At 44.6% G+C, this 25,629-nt stretch overlaps 1 protein-coding gene across 9 annotated transcripts in view; it reads right to left on the bottom strand.

Annotated features, from left to right (window-relative positions):
• Positions 1-25,629, bottom strand: part of LOC119184840 (parathyroid hormone/parathyroid hormone-related peptide receptor) — a 288,427-nt gene continuing 262,798 nt past the window's right edge. For 7 of the 9 annotated variants that reach the window (XM_075891701.1, XM_075891693.1, XM_075891700.1 and 4 more), the window contains exons 6-14: positions 25,299-25,437; positions 19,752-19,908; positions 19,581-19,641; positions 16,238-16,307; positions 12,870-12,961; positions 7,820-7,961; positions 4,344-4,385; positions 3,207-3,363; positions 1-1,126 (exon numbers count right to left, since the gene is read on the bottom strand). In XM_075891701.1, the coding sequence (XP_075747816.1) occupies positions 981-1,126; positions 3,207-3,363; positions 4,344-4,385; positions 7,820-7,961; positions 12,870-12,961; positions 16,238-16,307; positions 19,581-19,641; positions 19,752-19,908; positions 25,299-25,437 (1,006 nt within the window). In that variant the 3' untranslated portion in view covers positions 1-980. Of the gene's footprint in view, positions 1,127-3,175; positions 3,364-4,343; positions 4,386-7,819; positions 7,962-12,869; positions 12,962-16,237; positions 16,308-19,580; positions 19,642-19,751; positions 19,909-25,298; positions 25,438-25,629 lie in introns of all 9 variants that reach the window. The other 2 variants (XM_075891697.1, XM_075891695.1) reach the window with 2 other exon arrangements.

The following is a 25,629-nucleotide window of genomic DNA, read 5'->3' on the forward strand; positions in this document are numbered from 1 at the left end:
GCGTTAGAAACGTGTTTTATTTGTTTGTTCAGACATAACTGAAATTGGGCGAAAGAGAATATGAACATTACCCGAGGCAAACATTCACCACGATTGAACATGATAAAGTGGTGCTTAGCTATAACGGTCAAGTGCTCTTTGTAGGACATCACGCCATACATTGATTATGAATATGTGAAAAAACAGTGCGCCAATGAAATTTTCTGGAATTTGCAGTTTTTTTATGTATACATGGTAATGAGAGGAAATTTGAGCTCGAGGATTCTGCTGCACTACTACGTCGGATTATTTTCCCTCGGCATCCATGGTGCAAATATTGATGACTTCCATTGTATGAATATACTGGCTGCGAGAAGCACATTTCTGTTTATTTCGTAGTAGTTTACTCGTTCTACCGCAAAAAGGCTGGGCACAAATACATTCGTTTGCATACACCAGTGAACGCACTATGGAATGAGAAAACAGAACACGAAACACGGTCTTCCATTGTCAGTGAGTGGACTCTCCCGAAGACGTGTTGTTGACTTGTAGAAACCACATTAATTTCACACTGGCTCGGCTCTTGGACACAACGCCTGTTGACGATCAGTGCAGAAAAAAAAATCTGGAGTAAGAACTGCACGAGGGAGTTTTTCTGCTCATCTTGCGGTCACCTCAGCAGCTGTGCCCACTCTGGCCTTACAAGAGAACCGTCAACCGTGCACCCTCGGTCACGTGCACCAATTTACGGAATCACGCAGTAAACGTCGGGCGGAACACGTGGTATGCATGGCCCCATGTTCGGGGTCTGGTCAGCAAAGTGGGCCGATATTCGTAACCCTTCGCGACCAGAATGGCAGGTGGTTCGCGTGACCCATAGTTTTGTTACGAAACCTGCCCGGCTACGGAGCATCGCTTCCATAACAATATTGACGGTCACTCAATGGCCACACGTCACGCGATTGAACACAGCAATCGTCCCTGAACGCGTCCCTGATCGCTTAAAGACAGGTTTCCTTCTCAAGGAGGTTGTCCTCGGGTGTGCTCCAGGGCATGTCCCCATTGCGCTGATTCGCCGGCGTTCCTTCCCCTTCAAACTGTCGTCCGCTGTTCGCAAGATTGGGAGAAGGGCTCTTGGTCCTGTCCACTGCACAAACAAGCATCCTCGTGTTCCAGCTAAACCTTCGCACATCAGTGGACAACTCAGTGCTGTAAAGGTGTGCTTGTCATGTACATTTGGCAATAAATCAGGTGCGTACAGTTAGCACAGAACGTTGATGCAGGCACTTTTTATGTCTACGTGAACACCGACAATGGTCACACATGCAAAGTCGCCGTTAACAGATTGTATTCGCATCACCATCTCGGTACCTGGCAGTAACTAGGCGGTGTGCATTCAGAAAACAGACTTGTTCCCCACTATTTCTTTTCTTCGAGAAAAATTTATGTGGCGCAGGAAAATATATCCGCACATAATATCTGAACTCGTTATGCTAGAACACGCCTTCATTTTGTGATTTTTTTTTATATTTACTGAAACTTTGTTTGAAACACCGGACCATTTGAGGTGCCTCGACTCTCTTCTTGTGCCCATGTTTGTCCATCCTGTCTTTTAGAATGTATACCTACCAACTAGATCAACTCTCTCTATTTTAGGCGGTGGAAACACCTTCCGATGTTCTGATTTCCAGACACTTTACAATTATAATCTTCATACTATTTTTTATCATTTACACTCCTCCTCATCAATTTTGTCAATGAAATATAAATATATTTTGAGCGTAGGTCCACTAAAACACCAACTAAGCTTTCTAACGAAAGACTCATTGCTTTTCGAGATTTTTTTTTTCTGCTGCGCGTGCTGCGCTATGTAATCATAGCGCGCAGACAATGTATCTAGCCCGTTTTACATACAGGTACTCAATTGTGGCGGCGAATTTCCTAAAACTTAAAAATGCCAGACTTCAATAGGTTTAGCACGTGAATAAATAAAAAGAAACACGTGGCCACATCTGAGTCTTGAGCACAACAGACTGCCATGCACAATCAGCTATGCCTGGTGGCCTGGTACTGGACAAACGTACGTCAAACCCATTATTATTACGAGTGGGAACGATTCGAGGGGAAAGATACAAAATGAGCAAAGTTATTTTCGCTTGGCTGATTTCGTTCCCTGTAATGAAAGTGAATCTCTGGAGCACTTTTTTTTTTGACGTGTTGAGGATTTAAAATGCAAAGAAAAAGACTATTAGAAGAACCTCTGCCAACGTTGAACTTTGTCACTTTCGGTTATTCTTTCATTTCGTGCAAAAATATTCGGTTTTAGCCACAGGAGCATTTTCAATGCTGTAAGTAACTTAAGAGAGTTCAAAAGAATCGAGTCTCAGGTGTAATTTAATCCATTTGGCGTATTTATAATCTTTTTTTTAGTTTAATGCTTTAGTACTCCAAAATTTTATACTTTTAGACCTTGCGAGCTCATAATGTTATTCTTGAATGATTAAAAGAATTAATTTTCAACCTGTAACCACAATAAGTGCATGAGTTTTTTAAACAAGGCACTGTCCAACGCATGGCCTATTCCTTAGTGTGGATCGCGCCATGATATTGAGGAACCAATCAACCAGATTTTGTGCACGTAACAAGAGTGTTATCTCTTCAGGTCACCAGTTAAGAAGCAAGCTCAAGTTGCTCAGTTCATTACATGGGCAGATCGAGAAGAACTTCCCGTTGAAGTGATTGAAAAAATAAGTTTGATGTCCACATTCTCCGCTAGGATTAAAGGAAAAGACAAAAGGCGGCGTGCCACAATTATTGCACGGTGGCGGGGGTGGTATGAACAAAGCAGGTGACAGCGGTGGCGCACAGGTTTTTTATGTTCATGCTGGTAATATACACTTTTTTAGTTTAGTGGTAAACTTTATGATAATGTTTGCGTACCATCTCTCTTATATCAGCTTCTTTTTCACAAACAAGCTTCACTGTTGGTCCTAAACATATACATGCTGTTGAACATGTACATAATAAAGGCTGGTTTCGTAGCTTGTATTGTATGCAAAGCGCCCACAGCAAATATCCTGGCTGTGCCACGGAGTGGCACCGATATTCGCAGCAAGCCCCATCGATAATCATTTCAACTGAGCTGAGCTGCAGGGCGAATTGAGTGAACGCTTTGCGAAACAAGCTGTGCACTTGCCGACGTAGCGTGGCGTATATGGGAGGCTCACTGGAGTGCAATGATTGGATGGAACTCCGACCTCTGCTGAGGAACGTCACAGATTGCGTGAAGAGAGAGTGGCGATGCTGAAGCTGCTTGTCGCCTCGGCCGGGTCCTTGGTTGTCGCAGCGCCATCTCTCAATCAACTTGCGAAGCTCTGTCTGCACCTACAACAGAGTGAATGAGACAATCAGCGTTGACCGGTTACAGAGCCTAATCACGAAGTTGGTAAAGCTAGTTATGAAATATTTTTAATAAAATCTTTTCAATCATCGGCTGCTGTGAAGTCTTAGAGGGGCATCAGAGGGGTATTCACAGTGCCTTGATCCACGAGGTGGTTTTATATGTGTACAGCATCGCTGGGGCACCACGCCATCTTTCAGGTCATTTCATTCCTGCTTGGTCGTGCATCGTTGGACAAGTATTGAAAATTTCAATCGTCGAAGCCATCGTATTGAGTTGGCGGCGCGAATAGTGCTGTGTTACGCGTAAGTTGGTTGGCGTGAGGAGATTGTAGGAGATAGCAGACGGCAATGAAGAAGGAATGATCGTGGTCCTCAGCGAGCGCCAACAGGTGCGTGCAGCACTATCATCACAGTTGAGTGTTCTTTTGTCGCCATTAAAGGCGTTCTGTTGCTTGTCTCGCGGCTCCGTCTTTCTGACGGCGCTTCCGAAAACTGGTGTTGCGCGACAGAGATCATGCGGGCTGTGTTTTTACGCAGGTGTATGCTGTAGCATCACAGAGAACATTGCCGTATTTGGCTGCAACAACCACTCGGAAAAAAGCGTAGTGACAGGAATGCGGCACCTCGTCTGAGTAAACGACTAGATATGTTAAAAGCGTTTTCAATGATCTTTCTTGAGAACAACAAAATTTTTAAAATTTTGTTTACAGAGCCTAAATGGTTCTATGCGGTCGATTTGCCTCAAAGTCCGCTGTTGTAGCATTCTTGACTTGCCCTTTTAACTGACGCGTACGCTAATCGAAGAGATGAACTTTAAGAATTTTCGTAGCTTTAGAAATACAGTTAACAGGGCTAATTAGCGCTGGTAAATTTTGCTAAAACGCGACAAAGATGGCGAGAAAGCGATGCCATAGCAAACACGGTCTTGCCAAGCAACCTTCTGAACTTTTGTAGGAACTTACCTCGCCGTTCAAGAAGCAGTACAGCAACGCCACCACGAAACCCTGCATGAATTGACATCATTAGTGCAGCATATTAGTCACGATCACCGACTGTTCTTGAAGTGCATCCTTAAAGACCACGTTAAAACGAAAAGTGAAATTGTATAAATTAGAAATGGTATAGGTGGTGCTTAGGAAGCTTTGATGCTGGTGGGATCCAGCTCTCGAAGGGGAAAGATACGGTTTGAGCAGACATGTGTACGATTCATTGAACAATGATAGTGTGCATGTGGAAATCAGGTGCATGCTTATCAAAGGTGTGATTAGGTATCGAACCGCTGTTGGTACTTGTGTAAAGCTAAACTTTCATGCATGACTTATGTTAACATTTTACACACCTCATGTTATCATGTCATGCTAGCGATTTCCCTCTCAAACATGGTTTACCTGTCCTACTATTGACGCATATTTTCAAACTTCCCATCGTAGCCCAACAAAGGAGTAAATTACCAATTTTCCAGACCGCGAAAAGGTGACAGAAATGACATCACTGCCTATGTTACCATATCACATTCTAACACCTCTCTGCTGCTATCATCATCATCATCATCATCAGCCTGGCTACACCCATTGCAGGGAAAAGGCCACTCTGTTGTAATGTGTCAAATGTTCGAGCAGCAGAGTAGCAGCAGCAAACAAGACAAATAAGTGAAACGCCATCGTGGACCAGCGCTGCTTTTTAGTTATTTTTGCCCGCGTTAAACAAACAAAAAAAGCTTCTGGGCTTCCACCGTAAGGTGCCGTGACCCAAGTTAGAGCCACAGTTGAAGTAAAGCGAACTACTGACGCTGCGACAGAAGTGACGACGTAGACAGAGGTGTTTGGGTGGCGTTCAATTCTTATGTAATTAACTCATGAGGGTCAAAGGGAAACAGCCAAGAGCAGGTCTTAGGACCATCTTCAGCTCCCACGCAGGGTGCATTTTATTTATCCAAGCGACAGACGACTAATCTCGATGTGCCCAAGTTTATGGCCTGAATGGGTCTTCGGATAAATTTGATTGAGTCATTCAGCGGAACTGACATCTTGCAGACTCAGGTGAAATCGTAAGGTGTTACGAGGGGCCTGACCACAACGAAAGTGTGCCATAAAACTTTTCAGGGAAATATTCCGCCGTAAGTCGCTTACTATTGCGACAGAAATCATATGAACACCCTCGGCTGGATTTCGCCGCAGGCGTACACGTCGCCGTCACTCACCGTCCATGTATACGTATCTATATATATATGAAAATGCAAGAAATAAAAAAACAAAAAAAAAGACTCCGTCGCGCGGAATCAAACTTGGGTCCTCTCAATCACGAGTGCGAGGCGTTAAAAAAAAAAGTTAACCACTAAGCCACCGAGGAGCACGTCCTTCAACGTTTAAACGGCAAGCTAATTATATCTACACCTTACCGCTGCTGACGGGCATCTCGGGGTTGGGGACTATTGTGTTTTGAGCATTGCCAGCAAGATGGCGCAATTAGCGCGCGTTGCCTAAGGTCCAAGATGAAACAAGTTTCTAAGGTAGCGTCACTCATTGTTCTCGATGTCGTCCTCATCACTCTCTCGCTTACCCCTCCTTTTCTCTGCCATCCGCGTCTGTAATTGGTCCATTCCTTGCACGTGATCTTGCAAATGGCTGGTGGTGATATTTATCATTATGCAAAAAGTTCAAAACGAGTACGCATGCGCAAATGGTCGCAGACGGATTCTCGCCGGGACCAAAGACGGCGAAATCGTAGTGAGGACATAAACTGAAGAGGAGGAGCGTTTCAGTTGGCGCCAAGTTGGCCGAGATTGTTTCGTGGTGCTTTTTCAATGCAATATCCGAGTTTTTCAACAAATCTGGGTTGCTGTAGAACAACAGAAAATGGTTTTGCTCTCTTCAACTTACCTTGTGCTATTCGAAATGAATCACGCCGTGAAGTGTAGCTATGAAACATTTCTCGCAAACGCTTTTGTGCAACTCCGTCGACATACGTCGACGTGGATCTGCGAAGCGAGTTTATTTGTCGCTTTTCATTGAAACTCCAGGAGCGCGTCTAATGCGCGTCCAGTGCATGCTGCAGTTGTTACAAATACTCGTGCGTATGCACGTATACAGAGCAGCTGGAGCATGTAATCAGCACACCTGCAGCAACATTTCACGCTTGACCAGTTGACAAGAACACGGCATAGAGGAGCCGAAACGTGCTGCTTCGGGACACCTAATCAGTAAAACTCGCACTTTTCAGGAAGATCCGCGCACCGCACCAGAGTCACCTGGCATCACGATTGTCAAAATGGGCACATTTAAAAAAAACGTCATTGTAGTGCTGCTAGTATGACCGTGGTTTTTCCTTGCATGTGCACAAGTCCACTGTAATCACTCGTCACAACGTCACACCCTGTGGTCACTGACAAGATCCAGCAAGAAGCGCGTTCACTGTGTCACAGCACGACAAAACACTTTCGGATAAATAGAGGACTGTACGAACTACGATGAACGACGCGAAACGCCATGGCTAGTGGGGTAAAATGTAGAACTACACAACGTTGCCAGTTGGGTATCGCTGATCCCGCTTGCTTTTGTGTTGTAGCGTTTATGTTCATAAAGGTAATTGTTCATTCTACGACTCCCTTCGTTCCATTTTGTTTCATTTACATTTATTCAGCGTGGCAACTGAACCCAAACAGTCGCTTTTTGATGCAACTTTTGAACCTTCTAGGGGGGCACTCCAGGATTATAGGCGAGGAGGAAAGTGAAAGGTGTTGCCGCCTTGGAAACTTGTTTCATCTAGGAACCTTAGCATCGCCAAATCGCGTGGTGGCGCGTACCCTAATCTCCCATGCGTACTTTGCCCCGTTTAGAGGAGGGGAGCGATGCTCCCTCGCGCGCGCTTATCTCGTGTTGGTGAGGAATGGAGAATCGTACGTCTTGGCCGGCCTCGTGTTTTACCTGGAACGGTTCCGTTGTAGTTACCGGGCCCACAAAGCTAACTGCAATCATTGCTGTCTCCGTTTGCGAATAGCGCGCGCTTTCAGACACGGCGAAGTAACAACTGAATCGCCTATTTGCGTGCATATGTACCTGCGAGTACGTTTCGGGCCTCATTTTTGCGTGAGAAACATGGGTCCCGTTTTGATCTGCTTTCCACTCTGCGCATGACCTTCCAATTTGTTGCTATCGCGTTCATTGCTTCGCCTTTGCGACAAAGCTGTGACTTTTTGTCAACATGCGCAGGCTTCCAAACCTACGTATAGCTCACTCCTGCGTATATTTTGGCGGACTTAAAAGCTTTTCTGAAGAAGTATAAAGTCGCGTGAGATCGCTTGGCGTCAGATAAAGAGGGCTTCTACGCCGAAATTAGACGTGTTTCTTCTGCTGCCATGTTGCTCACACGTCAACAGGAACGAGTACTCTAAATTGTAAGCAAGTCTAAACATAATCGTCGCTTCCTACCAGGCACTTACCTGGAAAGATGAGAATAGTTGATCGACGTACAGCCACACCAGTTCGAGCAGGTCCCCAGCAGCAGCCAGCGACATGCCCAGCAGAAATGCGTAGTGAGCACCGAACAAAGGCACCAGGACAAGCGTCGACTTGAACCACTTTCTGCAGCAGATGGGACAATACAAATTTCCTCATAGTGGTGAAAGTTCTAGAAGACGCGTTGTGAGATGTAAGCCCCTTCTTTCCGCGTCCACCTTTTCGCCGAGGGGACCCGCTCTCGCCTCCTTATACACAATATTGATTGCTGGTCCCCATGAAAATGAGCATAAAAAGCTGAGCTGAAAACGCGCGAAGCTCCCAACAAGTGTGATATGCCCTGTATGCGACCCTGTCCTTCCTTTTCTCCTCTCTTCCCTCTGTATACCTCACGAGTAGTAGTTATAAAGCAACGTACAGGCAAACAAGTGTACAGGTGCTTTGGAAGAGCTGCGATGGAACATGTTTTATAGGAATGTCAAGAAACAGCTGTTTGTTCGGTTTGTTCGGGGTCTCTTGGATTGTTGTATAAGGCCAAGTGGGAAAAGCAAACTTTGTTTCTACAAAATCTCATTTCGTGGTCTTGGTCATAACAAATGCACAATTTATTGCCAATTATTTTGCTGCAAAAAGTTTCTGTCTACGCAGTTTCTTTCCAAAGATGCCAGCAAGAATGTTAGACCACCCACCGTCAACAAGAACGAAACTGAAAGTGCCAGTTTTGTCATAAGAACAGCTCGACATGTAGTATTTTGTTGGTTATTCAAAAATCATAAAATGCGAGCATGTAATAATGCCGTAACAGTATTGTCAACTCATCATTTTTAACTATAAAAGTCATACACTTCTGACCGCGGGTGGATGCTCAACGTCACAAATGTGTTGTTTGCGCCGAATGACGCGTATATGAGCCTATCAATCATAAAATTTCCTTTGTACGGCACCGTGTGTCATTTAAAGAATTTTATTAGAAACACATTTTATATTTTGAAGGATGTTGTCATCAACCCTCACCTCCAGGGGCGTAACCAGAACATTTTTTTGAGGGTGGGGCACCTCCTCGCTCTGAAGTGCACCTCCTCGTTCTCATGTGGGCACCTCTTTGATCTGAAGTGGGACACGGGCTGGTATATGTGGTCGGGATTTTTTCTTTTTTTGGCTCTATATGCCATGGCGAAAAAAGTTTCGGGGCGGATGGCATGGGCCCGATATGCTACCCCTAGCAACGTGACTGCTCAATACACTGCAGAAGTTTTCATTCGCCATGGCACAAAAAAGAAAAAAAGAAAACAAGTTGTTCGAGCAAAGGCACGCAAGATAGTCTGGGATCCATCTCAGAAGTACCTTGCAGCACTGTGGAAGCTGCGGGGCTTCTCGGCCAATAGGAAAAGTGAAAGCCCCCTGAAGACGTGTTCATCCGCGTCACGTGGTCTGCTTCTCGTATCTACGGCTCACCTATCTTTTCGATACGTATTAAATGCGAAGCATTTCTTAACGTAATTCGGCGACTTTGAGCGTATCTATCTATCTATCTATCTATCTATCTATCTATCTATCTATCTATCTATCTATCTATCTATCTATCTATCTATCTATCTATCTATCTATCTATCTATCTATCTATCTATCTATCTGTCTGTCTGTCTGTCTGTCTGTCTGTCTGTCTGTCTGTCTGTCTGTCTGTCTGTCTGCCTGTCTATCTATCTATCTATCTATCTATCTATCTATCTATCTATCTATCTATCTATCTATCTATCTATCTATCTATCTATCTATCTATCTATCTATCTATCTATCTATCTATCTATCTATCTATCTATCTATCTATCCATCTATCTATCTATCTCCCTATCTATCTATCTATCTATCTATCTATCTATCTATCTATCTATCTATCTATCTATCTATCTATCTATCTATCTATCTATCTATCTATCTATCTATCTATCTATCTATCTATCTCTCTATCTATCTATCTATCTATCTATCTATCTATCTATCTATCTATCTATCTATCTATCTATCTATCTATCTATCTATCTATCTATCTATCTATCTATCTATCTATCTATCTATCTATCCGCCTACGACTTTCAACTCTCCTGGCCGTTTCGATAATGGTACCGATACAAAACTTGGTATGACATAACATAACTGTATGAAGAACGTATTTCACTATCATGACATAGATATCATGAATGTCGTGATTTACATTTCACGGTCCTGCAGCTTTTGCGGTGGTTTCGTTCACATAGCATGTTGCAAAACTGGTGTGGTATGGCATGATTGCATGGCGAACACAAGCGACAGACCCTAACATGAAAATCATGACATGCGTGTCGTGTAACAACATGACAACATGCCGCGCTCATGATGCGCTCGCGGCCGTTTCAGTAGCTTCACTTATACCAAATTTGGTATTACGGGACGTGAATGGGTGACGAAGGTATGCTACTGGTGCAAATATGACAAAAATGAGATGCGTGTCATGTAACAACATGACTACATGCTACGCCTATGATGCGCTCGCGGCCGTTTCGCTAGCTTAACGTGTACCAAACTCGGTATTACGTGACGCGAATGGACGACATTGGTAAATGACACATCCAAACATGATAATCACGACATGCGTGTCATGTAACAACATGAATACATGCCACGCTCATGATGCGCTCGCGGGCGTTTCGCTAGCGTCACATTTGTCAAATTTGCTATTACAGTACGTAAATAGATGACGAAGGTATGTGACCGGTGCAAACATGATAATCATGAGATGCGTGTCATGTGAGAACATGACTACATGCCACAGTCAAGGCGCCAATCAATACATTTTGACGTGACGCGGTGCGCGTGCTCGCCGGCGTTCGATTCGTCGCGTCACGCCGGCGTTGCCACGCCATGCATCGGTCCTGCCATATACTTGCAGCTGCGCACCACGCTCCGTTGCTTTGACGCATGCGCGTTTCAGCGCGTCCGGCGTCCTTCCGTCACGAAAAGAGGGAGACGCAGTGTCGTCTGGCTAACGCATCGCCATGAAATGCAGCATGTCGCACTTTGCACCGGTTGCCGTCGGGCCACGCCAACGGTCACTGGCCACGCCTGGCGTCGTACTATATATATTGCTCGCGTTTTGCTAACGTATAGTGTCGCTGTGCCCAGTGTGCACGCGCGTCAACACTACATTGGAGTAAATTGGGCCCTTCATGATGCGCTCGCGGCTATTTTACTAGCTCCACATATACCGAATTCGGTGTTTCGAGACGTCAATGAGTGACGAGATATATGACTGGTGCAAACATAATAATCCTGACTCGCGTGTCATGTAAGAAAATGACAACATACCACACTCATAGCGTGCTCGTGGTCGTTTCACTATAGCTCCACATATACTAAATTTGGTATCACGTGACGAATAGATGACGAAGGTAAACGACACATCCAAACATGATAATCATGACACGGAAGTCGTGTGCGGCATCATTTACCTCTACCTCGTAACGTTGTGCTGATTTTAAAGTGACATATCAACATTTCTCATTCGTGCTTCACATATCATCGATTCCCACTGTACGTGGGATCTGCCAAATTTTTTTTTTCTGCAGTGAATGCAAAACGGAAAAACCTTTGCTGGAACGCCACGTCACCGCCTCTTTGTTCAAAAACGCACTTGTATAGGGTGTGTTGACAAGTGTTTTTGAGGAATGCGGTTCTTTTTATAACAGCGTTGATACTGGCGTTTTCCGACTGAGTTCTTTTTCTGACAGCACGGTCGAAACACTTTCAGCAGCAACCACGTGAAACAGAAAATTGTTCGCATTGAAAACAATCAATAAACAATACAGACATTCAGGGTGTTTCGCATCGTCAACGCATCACCGCTAATGTTGCGGCGACATCTGGTTAGTTAACATCAAAGCACTTTTACGGCTCGGCACCAACTCAGTAGTCCTAACAACATGAAAACGAACGAGCGATCTAAATAATAGTGAGAAAATATATCTGAGGATGTGTACTGAACGTTAGAATAGACTAAGCGATGGCAGATTATCCGCGGTTAATTTCTTCTGGGGAAGGAGTCAGTAAAAAGCATCAATTCAGTTAGAAGCCGATGGTCTTGGGTGTACAGGGGCTACCACGTTTATATACGTCATCGCGTTTATGGTGGCTATTACGGTTACCAGCTGGTAGTCTCTGCATTATTTCAGAAATTGTGAAGCGCATACACGAATGACATAACATGCCACGTGTCGCATGCGAGAAGCACAGCTGAAGCTATTGTACCTCGTTGATAATAAAACAGTTGAGCCCGGAACTATATTATCTGCCGGGCAAGAATACGGCCTGTGTTCTCTTCGTAGCTTCGGCAACACTACGAGGTATACTTGTGAGATGCAGTGAGCCCTTCAAACTATAGTGGGCCGTTCTCTTGGGCTCCTTTCTGACAGAATGCCACTCGAACTGGGAGTCCGTGCCCGGCTTTGACAGTCGTCATTACACTTTGTCACCGAGTGCCGATCACCAAGTCAAACACTCGCTATAAAGTTAGAAGTTTTCTCGTCAGGCCCACTTTCAATAAAATTATGAGAAATTAACAAAACATACGACTCAATTCATAATGCTGAAATGCCTAAAAGGCATGCTTTATAATGTAGACTTATAATATCTATTGCTTATCGCTTTTTAAGAATTTCTTTCCGACACTTGGCCACGGATACATTAAGACAATTAGTAAAAGGTCGATGGAAGGGTGGTACTGTGAAGCATGGAGAAACAACAAAACGCATGACCCAAACACGTCCTAATATATATGGTGTCTCGTTTGGAAAATTTCTTTACTTTAGAGACAGGTTTTAATAAACATTACTCATTCGAATATTATGTGAAAGCGCCGCCAAGCCAAAGAACATTTGCTCAGCCCCAGTAAAACACCTGAGCAGTGTGATTTCCCCAAGACGAAGTCATATGCGCCAAACTGGCACGTGACAGCAACGACAGCAAATCAAGTACGGCGGCTGTATTGCCAAGTACCCTTACCTGTACCGGTATTTCCTTGCTTGCGGTGTTTGAGAGGCAAACAGTTTGGCGAACAACACACGTGTAATGTTCAGGAACAATATGAAGTTCACCTGCGAAAGACACCGGAAAAACGAGCAGTTGCAGTATTTTACAAGCTCGTTTTCGTGATAGTTGCGGCTGCATACGCGTAATGTCCATGGCTTCAAATAACGATCCAATATGGCAACTCTGTAAGGACTCGCTCTCTGGATTTCGTGCCGACCGGTTGTGCCCACGCGATCTCTGACGACAGCGCAGCTCTGGCCGACTAGGCTCCCCCTACGCCATCTTCCTGAAGCCGACAAGAGCTCTCGCCGAGTGGTGTCCCGTCCTCGGACTCCTGCGACCGTGTCCATCTTTCTATCTCCTCTTTACTTCCGTCGTTTTCTGTCGTTCCCTGTCCCTGCGCTTCTCTCTCTCTCTCTCTCTCTCTCTACCTTCTAATCTTATCTTTTTAATCCTTCTTTACCACCATCCCTCGTGAGCTACTGTTGAGGTGTTGCACTCTGATGCAGACAGTTACGGGGCTCACTTTTCCTTCTTATCGCTTTAAGAATCACATAAGAAGAACACTGTAATATTTTCCATCAGCAGTGCGCCTTTATGGACTATCTAAAAAGATGCTCGCATGGTACGTTATGTTTACATACAGTCCTCGTGATACAACATCTACTTGCTTACTTGCTACTCGGCAAATGGAGCTACCGGGGACTGGCCATGAAGCCGACGGTTAATGTAAGTTCACAAAAAGCAGGCTAAGACAAAAATATTTACAAAAGCGTGGAATTTTGATCTCATAGCCTTAATTGGCTATATTAGATTGACGGTGAACTTGAGCAGATTGCAGCTCGATGCAAGCTGTTCTTGCGAGGCGGCAGAGAGCAAGTTTGTTACATCGCTTCGGGCGCCCCAAGGAGAGCTACATGAACGGGCGAGCTGAGCTACCTCCAAACAGAGTCCTTCAATGCTTTTTTTTGGTCACGAAATTCCTCCGTAATGCTTTGGAGAAAGCTTGCTATGTCGCCGCCACGGTCGCGCCGTGGCGCTAGGCGCGAGCAGGGATAATTGAGGAGAGCTGCATATAGGGAGAGCTGGGGACCCGAGAAAACCAGCATAATAGCCATTCTGTACTCATCGTTTTCCTGCGTTTGTGCGACTGACGGCTGTGCTAATAGTAGGCAATAACACGGATGGTGTACGTGGTCGACGATGCGCAAGATATGTTGTGTACCAAGTTTGCGCTCCAACCCTAAGACTTGTGAGCGAAAAGGTGTCGCTTAGTTTGCCTAGGGAAGGCGATAAGATGGATAAGTGGGAATATTCAGCTTCCACGACAGGAAGCTGAACACACTAGAGTGTGCGAAAAAGGTTTTAACGCCACCGACATTATTCGGACTTACAACTTCATAGCGAATGGAGAAAAATGTGTCTTAGCAACGCGACAAGGCAAGTTGCAGGCAGGAGTGTTTATTTCGCAGCTTGATAGCTTTTTTTAGGTTCTTGCCCGTTTATTAGGGGCTTTGCATTTTTTTGCGTTTGTTAAAAGAAGTTATTTTTATTTTTACTGACTCAATGTCAACTAAGCTAATGTCTTTTTTTTTTTTTTGGTTACATAAGCTCTGTTCTTTTTCAGTAGCTTACTACCTCTATAACTCGGCGTGCACAGAGTTTTCTATGCTTGAAAAAGTGTCGCTCATACCTTTACGTTTCCTGAGGTAATTATAAACAATTATAAAAGCTACAAAGAAAAACGATCCAGAAAAATGTTCCCGACGCGCGGAATCGAACAAGTGACCTCTCGCTTCGCAGCGCGCGGCGTGAACCGCTGAGCTACGAAAAGGCACATCCGTAATCATTCAAACGGCGAGCTATCATATAGACCACTTACTGCTGGTGGTATGCTGATATCGGGGAAAATAGTGTGCTCTCAATAATACCTGCTAGATGGCAAAACGATGCAAAGAGTGCGCTTGGTGGACCGCTCGTCGCGACGCGCACGCTCATGCGCTACTCTCCCACACGTGCGGCCCAGCGGGGTGGGGAGCTAGACGCCAGTGCGCGCGCGCGCCGCTGTTGGGGAGAAATGTACGTCTTGGGCTTTCACCGAACGATTGCGCTGTTGTTACCAAGCGCACGTAGGGCACTTCACTCGCTGCAGAGTTCGCGTTGCGAAAGAGAGCGCGTTTTTCAAACGTAGCGAAATAACAACTGCGACACTTGTTAGTTCGCGCTTATCTGTACCTGTGAGCACACTTTATGCATCGTTTTTGTTTGAGCAGCGCGATAAGTGTGTAGCTGTGAACGTTGTTAGGTCACTCTCATTCCTGTGTGTGTTGTTTTTATGCACCATTTGTGCGTGAGCAGTGCGCTGCAAGTTTCGATCTGCTTGCCAATCTTCTAAAATTCAAATTAGTTGCTCTTGCACTCGTTGCTTTACCCTTGCGGTGAAACCGTGACTTTTTTTCCCTTTAAAACAGGTCAACACGTGCATGTTATGCTCGAGGCAGCGTGACCGTACTGTGTTGACGCGTATCTCCTACGTTGAGGCAAGTCATGTCCTCGCAAGAATACATCCGTTGAAACATGAACAAGCATAGACCGAAAGAGGAAGCGGATGGTTTTGGCTAAGGATAGGCTTCGCAACGTCAACACGCACAAACGCTGAGGACGTGCACACCTGCCAACCCTACGATTTGCACGGGAGACTTCAGAATTTTGAGAAAAACCTCCAAGTCCTGCTTCCACAACCGCAAATCCCCCCCCCCCCCCCCCAAAAAAAATATCTCAACACCACCGCCGTAAGGAAACAAAACAGAGTGGCTATAAAATTTTGTGGCCTTCCTCTATTGCATGCGAAGCACTCGTTAGGTCACTTACACCACAGTACTGCGGTGGCATTTGGGACAGCGTGTAAAGATAAAAAAGGAGCTACTACGATATCTGATGGGTCACAAGTGTCACAACGCATATAATTCATTAATTAGAAAAACAAATGAAAACGTACGCCAGCTTTCTTCTGTCACATACACATATTCAACATTTTCTGGTGATACAAATTTCGGATCATACAACCATTTTTGTAGACCCCGCAAGATTCGTATAACCAAGACCTTACTGTATATAGACTCAGTTAGAGGCTCCCATTGTAAGAAGGAACCTTCATGCGTCCGTCCAGGTATGACATACTATTGCTTAGCTTTTGTGGTCTCAGTCAGAATGTGCAGGTGAATAATGCGGGATTTTGGGAGGGCAAAAAGCGAAAATGTGCCACCTCTTGAGTCAGCAGACTTTTTTATTTTTCCACAATACTGCGAAATGTCTTTTGACAAATAGGAAGCCGAGCTCACCAGAATGGAAGCTGTGATTGGTCCACGTATGATCCAGAACAAGTCTTGCCTTGGGTTGGTTGTCCAGCAGCTGTCAAGATATTAAAAATACGAGTGTTTTTTTTTTGTTGTTGTTCGCTGCGAAATTTCTTTTGACAGTTGTCAATGAATTAAATGACGCAAGTGGCGCTTATTAAAACACTTATAGAACTGAACCCCGTTCTAAGGAAGTAACGCAGGCACAATAAACTCATTCACTATATTCTGTATTTGTTGAAACTGCGAAGGTGAAAGTCGACTCAAACAAATAAAAAATTTGGCTCGCGAGAAATCTTAGCAACAAAATGCATTATTCTAGGCTTGAAGTGCACTTTAATTGAGGTACTCCTTACTATACTTGTCTACGTGTGGCATTGCGAATTTATGTTCGTACAATTGGGCAACCAATAAGATGCACTTCTTTTTTTTTTGCGCTGTTAAAGAACTTGTTGTTAGGTTGGTGGACAGATCGATTTATTAAGAGCTCGAGGTTGGCGCGGAACATCTGCAGCTTTGCCACAGCAAAATTTGGAAGAGCACCTCTCTAGAGCCTTCTTTAAACGCTCTTGTGCCAACTACTACAAGTACACCTGCGTTGGCACCCACTTTGTCATAAATAATCATAATCCTTTCGAAGAAGGGAAACACCCACTGCGACATTATTCGTTATATTGCGGAGAAGCAAGGCACCCGCTACGCATCTAAAAGTCAATACGTGTACTTTGTTGATGCAGTGCTCGATCATGACGAAGAATTATGGTGGGGCTTTTTGTAGTGGACTTAAGGGTTTAAACGTACCACCAGTTTAATAACTTGCATTGTGCGATGCCCATATTTGTGAACCTAAATGCCTTCAGTGTTTTAGACCAAAGCCAACGATGCTCTCAAAAAGCTCTTCAAGATTGCATGGTCAACAGCAATCATTCTTCCAATCAATAAAAAAAGATTAACAATGGAATTTCCAGCCCAAAATCTAACCAGAGATGCTGGAATCACATCACCATTTTTATGCACTTGAAAGAATGGAAATGTTAAACAGTGTGAAAATATTAGGAGTAACATTTACAAAACATTATTCGGGATGCGCACATCCGGTCGCTTCTAGGCAAGTTATCTCGTGTGGTCGGTATAACGGCGCGTGACATAGCTATATTACCTGTCAAAGTGAAGCTCTTTGTTTACAAGACACCCCTTTTTTATTCTTATAACATTGTTTTTTTGGTATAGAGTGCGACAAAATATATAAATCTTGAAAGTTTGCAGGAACATTCTATAATGTACCGTATAGTTCCTATACCTCCTACTTATTTTTGAAAGCAAGTTTAATCAGTGTGTTTAGCATTAAATATTGCAAGCTAAGTTTAGCGTTTGAACGACTAAAACGACGTTTTTCCATGAACTATCTAATCTAGCAAAAGACAGCCATTCATACGAACAGAGGAAGGTGGTCAGTGGGCGGCCAAGTTATTTTATGAAGAAAGTATCTCACGAACTACCTGTGCTTTTGAACTCATTCCGTAATTTACACATGGGACCCGTGTATATTGCTACGTTATTTTAGCAAGAACATGCGACATCGCCATAGTACGTATTTTTACGCCACGTGAGCACGTTACGTGATTTTAACGGGAAGATGTCACGTGAATAGTGCCACGCTGTAATGAGACCCGCGCTTTGATGAGACCCTTTTCTACAATAGAGAACCATACGAACGCCTATAAATGCAGATGACAGTCAACTCATAACTCCTTTGTGCATTTCGGCTTTAGCTAGGCTAATTGATACTATTCGAATGCTTCCACAATACAAGCAAACACGCAAAAAGTCTACACAGAAAGACCCGCGATTGTCTCGTGTCTTTCTGTGTAGAATTTTTTGCGTATCAACATAGAAAGCTTTGGATGAGAGTGCGGCATAATCTTTCCAGATACGAGAAGTCGTGAGGCGTCAGCAGAATGTTTCAGCTGGGAATCCTCGTACATAAGTTTAGAAGTCAGTAGTTTTGTGATTTGAATGTTATCGTACGTGCGATCATGTTCGTACTATTCATTAAAACTATATTACAATGTTCCTGCACACCTTTACCTTAACATTTTGTTGAGAGATACTATAGTTCCAAGCTTAAATAGCGCGCAAGTGAGCTCGGCTGTACAGCGACCACGCAGGTGGTGCAAAACATGGCGCGATGATGACGTGGCGGGCGTTATCACCGCGACGCAACGTCACTGCCCCGCCCATTCGCTAGACTCCCTCCGTACATGGCTTTGACGAGCGCCAACAAGGAGCGCGTCGGTAGCTTTAGTGCAACGAATGGTTTTGGGGCAATGGGTGCATCGTTGTAGGAAATGCACAGTGGGTTCAATGCGCCGTTTGCGGTGATTCGGTTTGGTGACGGCGCTGTGCGCACTTCCCGTTCGCGTCATGTTAGCGTGTGACCCCTCATCGCCAGAACGGTCTATCTTCCACATGCACCAACGGTATTTATTTGCCACCCACTGCTTCGGGTGCGACAGCCCCGTCTAATAAAACTGCTGCATTAAGCGGCACAGAACGGCAAAGATGTCTACAATCGAATGTTGTGCAGTAAGAGCTTTGGTAGAGAGACATGCAAGCGCGAAGCCGAACGCTCGATTTCCCTCCTTCAAGCTAGGAACTCTTCCTGTCGCGTTCTTGAGGCCCTGCGTGGCATATGCTCGAGCACAGGCGTAAGTACCTTATTACTGGGGAGTACACACCCACACACAGGTGCTCATGCCATCTAGTGACTACACTTTGAATCAGTGGATATCGAGTAACGGTTTTTATTATTTGCTTGTAGATGTCACCTTTACCATCATTCGCGATGTGCTGTGTCCAAGTGTATGTTAACTACTTCAGCTACCTCAAATAGTAAATAACGATGGTGATTCACCTTCACGTAATAGCCTTCATGTTTAACTGTGATCATGATTTCACCAGCCTGGATGGACCCACGTTTAGACTATAGTTGTCTACGTCGGTGTATCGACGTCAAACAATGCTATAGATTCCAACATCAGTAGACAGATGTATATGATAGATGACGTTTGTTGCACACTTGACGAAGAAATTTATTTGCTTCTGAGAACAATCTTAAGGTTTAGCACTCGTATTCATTCCTCCCCTTGTCCTTCGTCAAGTTATGGCACTACGTGAATAAGTCTGTATGACTGTATGAGATAGGTTGCCTAGCATTAATTTCGAACCAAACTGCATAAAAGCAATCCTTCTTGAGCATAAACAATGGTGATACGACACACATTTCAGAAAGATGCTAGCGCATGGAACAATTCAGAACATTACTCACAGAGTGTCATCCAGTGTCGCTCTCACAACAACCCAAGGAACAATGAACAGGACTGGAAGACCTGAAGTATAGAAGCACAGGAGTCGTGTAAATGAAATATAAATACTTACGTAAAGTAGCAGTTACTCAATAAATAAAAAGAAGATAGCTAGAGAAAAACTTGGCACGCACCCCATCCGAGGGCTACGTAACGCAGTATGCTAGAGCTGTCCGTGAAGAAGGCGAGAAACACAAGGCTGTGCAGGTAGAGGCCCTCCATGAGAATCCAGCAGTAGTTGGCCATGAGCACGTAATGCCAGAAGCTGGTGAACACCTTACAGTCCACGTTCTGCACGCAAGCACATGGTATCAGCGCCAGCACAAGTGGTCACATCGAGAGCTACAATCGACATATCCAACGGGCCCTGCAGTCAGAATATGGGGATGACTTGAGGCGCCTACGAATACGTGAGCCTAAACTTCACCGACGATTCTGAGCGCAGTTTTATGTTCGGGCAACGTCAACTTTGTTAAGTGTTTGGCAATCCGTAGTTGTAGCAATGTAGAATTCGTTGCGTATTGTCACAAAGCAGCGCTCGAGTGCTACTCCAGTTCGTACCACTTCGAGTGCTACTCGTATACTGTATTCTCCCATGCGTTTGTCTTTCTTAGCGCGAAAACCGACATGCTATGTAGTCAAGAACTCACCCAACTACAAATTTTTATTAAGTATAGACTCTGTGCACGACAGGCGTCGCGAACCAAGCGAAACACCCACTGCCTAAAAGTTTTTTTTAGGTGGTGTTACCCCGGTATCCACAACCGCTCCTTAACTCGACTTCCACCCTTCACTTGACAGAGCTGAGTGCTGCGCCACCGCTCGACTGAAAATGACGCTACGCTACTCAAGAATCGCTGCAGATTGTTACTAATACGCAGTGACTTGCCGTTCCTAGAGACGGCGCTCCCATCGGCTTTCTCAAGTGAAGGTGAAGCGTTGAGTAAAGGGATGTTCTAGAATACGGGAGTTAGAGGTGCTTGCTTGTCAAGACAACCGAAGGAGTGCTAACCACAATTAAATCATCCCTCGTTATCTCAGCGGCCTCAACAATTATTCTAGAGACGATGGCTGAGTACCGATAAAACACCACGCTGTTATCTAGAAATGGTTCGCACCCCCATTCTCGACGGTGCAGCACACAGATGCCCATCTGCTTATTTACGCGCCTTAGTATGCACCTTTTCCTGTGGCCGAGTTCATGTCGGGCAGACGGAACGCCGTATCAATGTCCGTCTAAGCAAGTATCGTACTGAGGTGCGTAAAAGAGTGGACTGGGCATCTCGATCGCACTGCACAGTCGAGAATCTGGGTGCGAACCATCTCTAGATAACAACGTGGTGTTATATCGGAACTCATACATTAACTCTACATTAATTGTCGAGGCCACTGAGGTGAAGAGGAACAATTTAATTGTGCTTAGTGCACCGTCGACTGCCCTGGAAAGCAACGAACTTCACTTTTTCGGAGGGTACTCATAAGGCAGTCACGTATAATGCACTCCTTGGCACTTTTGCAGACGGTATCGGCGGGATGTCTAACAAGGTCTTCACTTAGACCCTTGTCGGCGCATACGCTCTGGACACATGTCGGTGTGAATGAACTCTTCATATAGTAGCAGTATAACGTTTTATTCGATTGTTCTGTTTATTTTGTCTAGTTTTCATGCTTTTTATTTCTGGTGACTACACCTATATATTTGTTGTTTCCTTCTCTTAAAATTTTAATCGAAAGTAGCGCTTGTCCCGCGTCTTTCGCTCGTCTTACGTACGTGTTTTTCGCGCTTACAAAACGTACGGGCCTTTACTGACAAAAAGTTTTCACTTCAATGCGACGTCCCCGTGCTGTACTCTCTTGTGCTAGAAATACATAGAATATATGACTAAACCAGCCCACTTGTCACACTGAAAGGAACCTCGACGTTAAAAAAAAAAAGAAAAAGATAGTGCTGAAGGTCATGAGGGGCACTAATGTATGGATGCAGTTTTTGTCTCTTGCCATCCGACCCCTTACCCGTGTAAGCGAAAAAGAAGGGGAGAACCACGTGCGACAAACCCCCGCAGCTCCACTCGTACTGGCGTCCTCTAAAAAGATGTGTGGCACTCGCTTCATGAGACAATACAAAGCAATAGTGAGACCATTCCGTGAGTACTCTTGAAATTGTTCTGGAGCTTTTAGAATCTATCACTCTTTAATCCTAGGAGATGTTTGGCGAGTTTCAACATCAAGAACATTGTATGATCACTAATACCTAACTTCAATTGCATTGTAGCGCCTCCGATATTTATTTCACCCCTAAAGTGTTTGCGCCGATATTTATTTTGCCACAGAAATGTTTTATGCCGGGATCCACCAAGACACTTCACTGACATCATTTCCTTAGCACACGTGACTTTGGTGAAAAACACACAAGAACAGATACCAAAAAAAACTAGAAGAAAATGTTTCACCGATTTCAATGACCTCAGAGTCTAACCCACTACCTCTCTTTGCTTTAAGCATGGCGCTACCAACGCGCGTGCACGTAGCTTCTTTAGCGCGCCTTATATCTCTCACACATTCTCTTTTTTACGATGGCCTTGGTTGGCGGGAAGCGATGCCACTATTTGGAATCGGAAAAGTAACGTACTGCCTAATCACACCAGCAAGTGCTGATAGCGAGCTTGCATGTGGCCTCCGCAATTTCCTCCAGCAACGCACCATTGCTAGTGAAAGCGCGTTGCCGGAGCTAATCGAGAAGAGAGCGGGGAAAAAATCACGCCATTGCTTCACTATAGAGAAACCTAAGGCGCGTCGGGTCTCCCACTGGCCCGGCCATAATTTCTCGCAGGGCGAGTGCAAACAGGCAGAGTGCTTGCCTGCCAGGCGGGCGTCCAAAAAGCTATATTTAGGGACAAAAAAAAAAAAACACCAGGCCAACGCCGAACGTGCAGAACAGTCACAGCAAAAGCTCTGGAAGAGCGATCTTTCTACTCTTCCGGTAACTGCTTCAAGCACACTTGCAGGGCACCCACTACGCCATAAATGATCACAATTTTTGTGCAATATATAGGAAGACATTCGTGATGATGATGACAATGGTGTGATGATTATGATGATGACCTAAATACATGGCACACACCCACTCGGGGGGATTGGCCAAGAAACGAGTAAATATTTAGGCGGGATCACATATTACTTGTAAGTCTAATGAATTATAAAATAGTTGGAAGGAATTAAATTTTACTGTTTGAGAGATTTGCAATCAAAACCTCCTTCATTCGATTAAGAATCTTTCTACAGCACAACAGAAAGCCCGGTGACAACGTGGAAGAATGGCATTCACTATGCTATTCGTTGTCATTCTTAGGAGAAGAGTGGTACCCGATAGACACTTGCAAGGAGTTTAGTGCAATTTTCGAAGCTGCGGTTGACAACGATGAATAATTATGCCAGAGTATTTCGTAATGGTTTGGTGCTTTCGACGACCCACTTGTTATGAAAACTTGCATTGTGTGACGCCTGGTTGTCCATTTGCTGTTCAAAAGTCTTTATTAGTCATAATACCGCGATTATTTTCCCGACATAAAACCTGCCCTTAGGGTGAGCTTGCAACAGGAATTCAAGCACCGACGTGACTGAGTGGTTGAGTACCGGACTGACACTCAAGGGGCCTGGGTTCAAATTGCATTGTGTTCTTGATGTTTTTGTATTTTGTGTTTTCTTATCCTGGCACGAGAGCGGTTACGGACAGCGGCAAGGGCGAAGGCAGAGTCAGAAAAATACGTTGCCAAAACGACTATATAGTTCTGATCTATTTATGGCTCTCGCAGTAAAAGGCCACATGACAAATTAAGATGATTCAGGTGATATGGGTGAATGCTGTGAGGAAGGCTTGGGCAAGGTACTTACCTCGCGGTGTAAATTTTTTGTACTTTTAGAAGACGCCGGGCATTTTGGCTGTCGCTCTTAATGAAGTCGGTGAGAGTAGTTGAGAAATGATGGTCTATACAGAGGTCTTTGCAGGTAAAGTCTGCCTTAGCGTTAAGAATTAAGGAGATGACGCTTCCTTGCATCTGTTTACGAAGTCTCTTTTTTTTGTTATGCCTGTATCATTTCCGTAATGACCCAGACAGTGGTAGTCAGAATGATAGTTACATAATTATCAATAAATATAATACTGCAGAAGGCGACATACACAGCGCTGTGAGCGAACTTCTTGCTCCGTACCTCGTGTATAATACTTATAGTGGTTCTATTTTAAAAGAGTAAAGAAAAAAAAGACGCGAAATATGAGAGACGCTGTAGCAGAATCTTCCAGAAATTTTCGCCATACAGAATTTCTTGACATGCACTTAATCAAAGAACAGGGGCCTCGAGCACTTTCGCCTCCTCCGAAAATGTGGCTACTGCAGCCGGGATCCGATCGTGTGACCTGCGTGTCAGCACTTGAGCGCCATAACCACCAAACCACCGCGTCTTTTCGTTCTTTTAACTAGACCACTGCGTCGGGTGCTTTGGCCAGAGTGTTACGCACTGGTTTGAATTATCAGTGTAGTCCGTCCAAGTCAAATAGGTGCGTGGTTGAGATATGATCCATCAGGTGCCATGAGTCCTGTTTGACGGGTTCTTTTAGATGTGATCGCCATGTACAATTATTTATATAATGAAATGCCATAACTCTAATTTATGACACAGCTTAATGTCGAAATGCCTCAAGCCAGGGTGGTCATGGTAGATGGCCAATAATGTCTGAAGAAGCTCGTGCCACAAACAAAATACGCATGGCATGTCCACGTATTTCATGTCGTAATAAGAACACTCTGTCCTTTTGGTATTACAACCGTGGATCCATTACAGGTAAGCTGTTTTGACAGATGGCCTTCAATGTCGAAATATAGAGGGCGACACATTAAACCAGCCGTACATGTCACGAGAATGTGACCAGATAGGTCTTAAAGTCGTGCATGTCGCGGGAATGTGCACCGAATAACTCCTAAAACAGCCGTACATGTCACGGGAATGTGCACCGGCTAAGTCCTATAACAGCCGTACATGTCACGGAAATGCGCACAGAATAGGTCTTAAAACAGCCGTGCATGTCACGAAAATGTGCACCAGATAACTCTTAAAGCAGTTGTATATGTCACGAGAAGATGCACCAGATAAGTCTTGAAACAACCGTACATGTCACGGGAATGGGCACTGGATAAGTGCTAAAACAGCCGTACGTGTCACACAAGATGTGCACCGAATAAGTCTGAAAACGGCCGTACATGTAAAGAGAAGGTGATCACATAAGTCCTAAAACAGCCATACATGTCACGAGAATGTGCACTGGATAAGCCTTAAAACAGCCGCACATGCGACGAGATTATGCACCGGATAAGTCTAAAAACAGCGGTACATGTCACAGGAATGCGCATTGGATAAGTCTTAAAATAGTTGTACATGACACGGGAAGTCTTAGAACAGTCGTACATGTCACAGGAATGTAAGCCAGATGTCTTAAACAGCCGTACATGTCATGAGAATGTGCGCCAGATAAGTCTTAAATCAGCCGTACATGTCACGAAAATGTGCACCAAATGAGTCTTCAGACCGCCCTACATGTCACGAGAATGCGCACCAGATAAGTCCTAAAACAGCCGTACATGTCACGGGAATGTGCACCGCATAAGTCTGATAAAGTTTTACCTCACCTCTTTGGTGAAGTCGACGTTTCCAGTCAGTCCGACGCCCTCAATGAACAGTGCGTCCTTGAGGAGGAAAGCGAGCGCCCGCAGGATGAAGGACACGAATAGATGCATGTGCAGGCTGTTACGTGGGCAGCGCAGCCGCCTGGAAGGTCGGAGAAACAGTTTTCAAAGCGCTTGTTGCAGTATCCGTCTCGTTAAAGAGACACTCAAAAGAAACAATGACTCGGTTTAGATCGACAAACTGCACCCCAAGAAATCTAAAGCCACATGTTTCGCAATTATAAGTTGATTATTAGCGGAGAAAATTAATGTTCATGTTTCATATATAAATTTC

Source organism: Rhipicephalus microplus, chromosome 1, assembly GCF_043290135.1.
Source record: "Rhipicephalus microplus isolate Deutch F79 chromosome 1, USDA_Rmic, whole genome shotgun sequence".
NCBI classification, from domain to species: Eukaryota; Metazoa; Arthropoda; class Arachnida; order Ixodida; family Ixodidae; genus Rhipicephalus; species Rhipicephalus microplus.